The sequence below is a fragment of the Cyprinodon variegatus genome, unplaced genomic scaffold (assembly GCF_000732505.1).
Source record: "Cyprinodon variegatus isolate N-32 unplaced genomic scaffold, C_variegatus-1.0 Scaffold1294, whole genome shotgun sequence".
Lineage (NCBI taxonomy): Eukaryota > Metazoa > Chordata > Actinopteri > Cyprinodontiformes > Cyprinodontidae > Cyprinodon > Cyprinodon variegatus.
The window spans coordinates 2608-9082 of NW_015151747.1; the positions used below are offsets into that span (position 1 = coordinate 2608).

At 39.3% G+C, this 6475-nt stretch overlaps 1 protein-coding gene across 1 annotated transcript in view; it reads left to right on the forward strand.

The window, feature by feature from the left end:
• The window catches only part of LOC107102665 (dual specificity testis-specific protein kinase 2-like), a 2265-nt gene extending 1341 nt beyond the window's left edge, over window positions 1–924 (forward strand). The window contains exon 4 of the mRNA XM_015402052.1: window positions 93–924. Within this exon, the coding sequence (XP_015257538.1) occupies window positions 93–197 (105 nt within the window). The 3' untranslated portion in view covers window positions 198–924. The remainder of the gene's footprint in view (window positions 1–92) is intronic.
• Window positions 925–6475: the final 5551 nt, after the last annotated feature.

Genomic DNA, 6475 nt, shown 5'->3' on the forward strand with positions numbered 1-6475 from the left:
ATAAACATATTATATTATTATGGTTCTTGTGGAGATGTTAGTTTCCCAGCAGAAGATCATGTTGATGCAGCTGGTCTGTCTCCTGCTCCCAGGTGGAGTCCTTCCGGCGCCCGGCGTTCACAGAGATACAGGACCAGCTGGACGAAGCAGGCGAGGGCCTGGAGCCGCCATCAGAGCCGGAGCTAACGGCGAGCTGAGCGGCGTTTGTTCAGCTGCCTGGATCATTGATGACTATGTGGACAGGAAGCTGAGATGATCAGGAGTTCCTAGATCCGCCCTGAGCACCGACGCGCCGCCTGCTCTCTGCTTCTCGCTGTATGTGGGGTTATCAGAACACGTTTTGGCAGCACCTGGATGAGCAGTTACACCTGCAGGGAAATAGATCTGCCTCAATCAGACGTCTGATCCTTTGGCTGCTGTCACGTCTCTGGAACCAATGATCCGATCTGCTGTTTCCGTCTTTGTCTCTAATTGTCCGCCTGCAAACAGAACCTCTGTCCAGATGTTCCCTCACAGCTTTAGACGTAAAACGCTTCACACCAATGAGAAACCAGAGAAACCTTTGCTTTCTTTTTTCATTTGTAAACTCCAGAGTTACAGAGAGGATCCAGGACATTTCTTCTCCATCCGCACTGAAACGATGAAAACATGAGATGAATGATTTCAGGATTGTTCCATCATTGAAGGAATCCTTTGAAAGCACATTTCTCCATATTCCTCCTTTGTGGATTTAAAGTTTTCCCAGAGGAAAGTCTAAAATCAGGTCTCCTAGGCAACCATGACACCAAAACCAGACAAAGGTTCATTTCTCCTGCGTCTCCGTTTTTTTCTCTTGATTTATTCTCCTTTCATAAAAGATTTCAACCAGCTGTAATAAAATCCTCAGATTGTTGGGTCTCTTTGAAATCAGAGAAATCTTTAAAATCAGAGAAATCCCTTTGAAATCAGAGAAATCTCAGAAAAATCAGAGAAATCTCTTTGAAATCAGAGAAATCTCTGTGAAATCAGAGAAATCTCAGAAAAATCAGAGAAATCTATTTGAAATCAGAGAAATCTCTGTGGAATCAGAGAAATCTCTGAGAAATCAGAGAAATCTCTGAGAAATCAGAGAAATATCTTTGAAATCAGAGAAATCTCTTTAAAATCAGTCTGAAATCATCACAGCATGAATAATCATTTCAGAAAAACTTAGTGTGTCTGAAACATCTAGATCTAGATCACGTCTAACCTTCTTTTTCCAGTGAATAATAACAGAAACATTTGAGAGCAAATAGAAATTAAAATGAGAAACTTTAATATTTCTGATCAAGTGTAGAAGAACAAACATTTTCCTGTTTTTTTGTTTTTTTTGCCAAACTTTTAGATTTTCTTCCTGAAATCCTACTTTGGTTTATAAACCAGGGGTCGGCAACCTGCGGCTCTTTAGCCAACATCAAATTTGGGTCATAGCCAGTTGATCAGTGGTCATAGCCTGCAGCAGGATTCGGCGCGGCGTGGCGTGGCGTGGCGCGGCACGGCGCGGCGCCAGGCAGGCAGGCAGGTGGCTGCTGTAAACAAAGCGGTGGGTTTATCTCAGGCCATCGATCCCAAAGGGAAAAAAAGGAATCTGATGAGGATTCAAAGAAGAATCATTTGCTTTAATCACCAATCAGGAAGGATTGCTGCATGTTTGCTTTGCAATGAGAGTTTATCAGATAATAAAAATATTCATTAGGAAAAACATTTCCAGGGAAGGTTAAATCTGCAGCCGATCACCAAGCTGGGAGGGAGAGAAAAATTAGAGAATTAGAGGAGAGCAAAGATAGATTTAAGAAGTAGATTGCATCTCCAAACTCCACCACTGCTGCTGGTTTGGTTGAAGCATAGAAAACCATTCATAGATCCAACAGGTAGAACTCTGATGCAGAGATGGGAACTTTCTACTTTCGTTCATGTTCCTCCTTCATTTCCTGCTGGAGTTTAAACCTAAAGCACCAGATATGGAACAGCAGAGTCACATGATGAGACGTTTCCTCCTGGATAAACATTTAATCATTAATGCTTATTATATATTTAAGCACATTTAGTCCTTTTCTATAGTGGGATGATTCACTCAGAGCCCATCAGAGGCTGATAGAGGATTTCTACATTTTTATGGCTCCCCACTGATTGGTTCTGTTGTTGTTTTGTTTTAATATTGATCTTTGGGCAGTTTGGTTGCCGACGCCTGCCTTAGACCGTAACGCAGGGTTTAGAACCGTCAACCTTTTCTTATCTCACTCCTTGGACATTATTAGAACACAAACAGATCCTTCGCTGTTGCTTTTGGTCTGTAGGTCATTTTTCCTCAGTCTGCAGAAATAAACAGTTTATTTCTGCTTGTTTTTATTGTCGGGCCAAAAGGAGCACGTTGGTGAACAGGTTCAGACGCTTAACGTCGTTTGGTGACATTATTTAGATCCTCTGTTCAAACTCGATCCAGATCAGCGACCGCTAGATCAGAGTTTTCACGTCAACCATAATCACTGCAGTGAGTTAGACTGAAGGTCCGTTTCCTTTAGAAGCAGCTTCATGTTTGCTGGTTTAAAATGTTTAAACTCTCCAATGGAAATGAGGTTTTATCAACGTCGAACCTCTTTGCTTGGTTTTGTTCTTCTTTGTATATTTCATTTGATTTTTTTTAAAACTTATTTAGAGCCGAACTTTTGTTTTGAAAACCTTTCTGTGTTTTCTGTGCTTATTTTATTTGTTGGTATATTTTCAGATCTTCAAGGCAGCTAAAACCGTAAATGCATACTTTCAGTGTTTCTAACATTGGCCAGCTTTTTGTGATTAAACTAATAAAACGAAAGTCTTTGTCTATAGTTTGTTTTCATGGGTATGAGAGGAAATCCGTATTTATTAGTGTTTTTCATCCTGACATTCCTGGATGTACCAGAGAATAGCTCAGCCTTAGCTCTGCTAGCTTGATTCTGGTGTTCTTTTTAGTTTCTGATCCTTTTTTGGACATTTGTTATGATGCGTAACCTTAGCAACCGTAGCAAGTTGTTTTTCTTCCACCCAGGAGCTGCTAACTGTCAAGGTTCTCTCCTTTAGGGACTTTGATCTTCAGTAATTCTGTTTCATATATTTAATATTTTATATTTAAGCCAGTCTTTAGTTCCTCTCTGTCGCCCCCTTGTGCCTGTCTCCTTTCCTCTAGCTCCCTTCTAGTCTCTTCCATCCACACCTGCTCCCGATTAGCTGATTAGCTAATCGGGAGCAGGTGTGGATCAGTTTTCTTCCAGCCTTCAAGGAGGGAGAAGCTGCTCAGCGTGTTTCCGATAAACTGCAGACTAGTTAGCTTTAAACTTTAAACTGCTGAAAAACAAAAGTAACAAAACAAATAACATGCCAGTCAGACATTTTTTTCCTTCATCTGGTGTTCTCTGTGTGCAGGCATGGCGGCGTCACTGAGTGTACGCCGAGTTGTGCTGTAAATCAGATGAGCAGAGACGCCTGCATGATGAGCAGATGTTGGTAGATGAATGACGTTCCAGCATCTAACTCTAGATGCTCTAGATGCATCCTCATCCCTTAAGAGAAATAGATCACTGTCAGCTAAAGCTTTTTAGTCTTTATTTCTGAGCACTATGGCTGCTCTGCCAGCGACAAACATCATAGAAAGATTCAAAGGTAAAAAAAAGATTTTTCTATCTATAGCATTTCAAGCCTGCATTTCTACTCTTAGAATTTGGGAGATGACTGCTTTTCTCTTTATTCATCTACGCTGCACAGTATATACAGTACCTTGCAAAAGTATTTATCCCGCTGGAACTTTTCCACCTTTTCCACATTTCAGGCTTTAAAACATCCTCATAATTCCAGGTAATCCTCGCCTATTTTCTTCGCCCAAATGGAAAAGCAAATAACTGCTGAACTTTAAGCCCAGATTACATGTGATGCATAATTTAAAAGCCAACACCTTCTAGTTTCTGAAAATATAAATTAAAATAGTGCGTAACGACAACAACGTTATCTGGACCCCATATGAAGTATAACACCTGATAAAGATTCAGGATACGGTGACAGTTCCATAAATCGGCCAAGAAGATACAATTATGCATTTCTCAGTAGTATATGATCACACACGCAAAAATAGTGACTGAATTGAACCATTGATGACAGCGCACCACCACATGTTACAGACATCCCAAGTTTCAAAAATGTATTTCAGGGAGATGCTTATCTACGCTCTGGATTACCCATAATTCCAAGTCGTATTGTTTAAAATAAAATACTCAAATAAATCGTTCTTTTAGTGAATCGGTTCAAAAATGACACAAAGTTGTTTCTTTTCTTCCTGAAAATCATTGGTCTTTTTTGAATAGCAGTAATAACAACATGCTTCAAAATAGGCATGTGTCATTGTTTTACAATTATTCTGCATCATGTCAACAACTACTGCAGAAAATTTCAGACTTCTAGGTATAAAAGTTCTAGAGCTATGAGACTTTTAACTTCTGGAGTCATCAGTGTCTCAAAACCTCATCAAATTGTTTGAAATTGTGCTTCTTGGTTTTAAACAATAATTTTACCCCCAAAAATCAAACTGATGCATTTTTATGGCCACAAAATATTTTTGAACTAAATATTTTTCCACTTTTTTTTCATTTTGATCTGATGATTGACTGGTGAGTATCTTTCATTTCATCATTCATAGAAGCAGACACTTGTTTTGTTGGCAGGAAGGCGATGAAAACAAACAAACCAAACATCACAGGCATATGTTTGAGGAAGTCTTATTAGCAAGATGCTAAGCATTAGCTATGACCACTAAGTTTTTTTTATGTCAAAAAACAGACGTTGTCAGGATTTGGTTAGGATTGTGGACCAAAACGCAGAGGCAGGCAGGCAGAGGTGAAGTTTTAGTTGGTTTAATGAAGGGCTAACTGAAAAAGTCCAAACAAACAGCCAACCAAGAATCCAAAATGAAAACAAAGTCACAAAAAAAACAAACATGAAACCAGGAGTCCAAAATTCAAAAAAATTCAAAACATGAAAAAAATAAGAAGAAAACAAACAAGAAAACCATGGAGACATCAGGGAATGAAAACTCAAGGAGGAAGGCTCAGAGAGACGAAGACTGAAGAGGTTAGACCAGGACCCAGCAAAGAGGAACTAAACAGCAAGATTTATTATTTATAGGAGACAGAAACAAAGAGAGACTAAGGAGCAAACTGGGAGCAGGTGCGCACAGAGCAAGAGAGGAAAAGAGGTAGGGAAAAAGGAGAACACAAGAGGGCAGCAGAGGGCAACAAATGAAAAAACATGGAAGACTGGAAATAACAACAAAATAATAATAATTAAACCACTAAGACTCTAAAACAAGGAGAAAAGTAAAACTAAACACTCAAAAGAAAACATAAAAGAACCAAGACTAAAACAGTAACTAAGAATTAACTAGAGAACATAGCAAAATAAAAAATAAAACCAATAACACTAGAAAACAAAGAGCAAAGCAAAAATGGATCAAAACTGAGACGGTTAATGAGAAAAAAACACGGAACACAAAAAACTAAGAATTAAACCATAAAAACTAAGAAACAAGGAGAAAAGCTAAACTGGATACTCAAAAGAAAAACACAGAAACCTAACAGACGTTATGTGGTGGTTTTATATTCACAGAATATTTTTATTCTGAATATTCTGGATTACTTTTAATCTGTGGACCCGTATGGAAGAACGGAATATAAACAATAGAAGATTAGATTTATAAAATGACTTCTGGACGCCTATAGAGGGATGTAGCTGTGGCTGCTTTAGCTCATGCTGCTCTATCTGAGTTAACTGTGCTTTGATGGTCGCTGGGTCCAGAAAATGATCTTGGTGAATCTAAGCTTTCAAATGATGTCTAACATCTATAAAAGTTTAACTGTTTTTATTTTCATGCGTTCCGAGTTTTTAGGCGGAAACATGTCAAACGTTTTTTCTGAAGTTTTTTATCCATTCCTCCTGCAAACAGCTGGAGTTCAGTGAGGTTGGATGGAAATCGTTTATGTTTTCACTTCTTTGCACAGATTTTGGATTCAGGTCTGGACTTTGACTAGGCCATTCTAACTCTTGTTTATCTATGAACCGCTGTATTCTAGATGCTGCTTTCTGTTCTCTGGCCGTCTGCAGAATCCAGCAGGTTCTGCTCCTGTATTTGGCTCCATCCATCCTGCTGAAGAAAAGCCCAGACCATAATGCTGCCACCACCATGTCTGATAGTGGGGAAGGTGTTTCAGTCCAGAATCCTGCACCGGGTTGGGCATCCGGAGGGGAAATGTATGACATGAACATCTAGGGGTAGAAAAACCATATTACTTCATGTGACGGAATGGGTTTATATGAAGAAAATGGAGATCTGGAACCAACAAGTCATCTCTATGTCATGTATTTGTTCTGCCCAGCCTACAACCCAGGTGAGTTCAATATATAGCGTGAACTAACCTGTGCAGATCAGACTCACCTG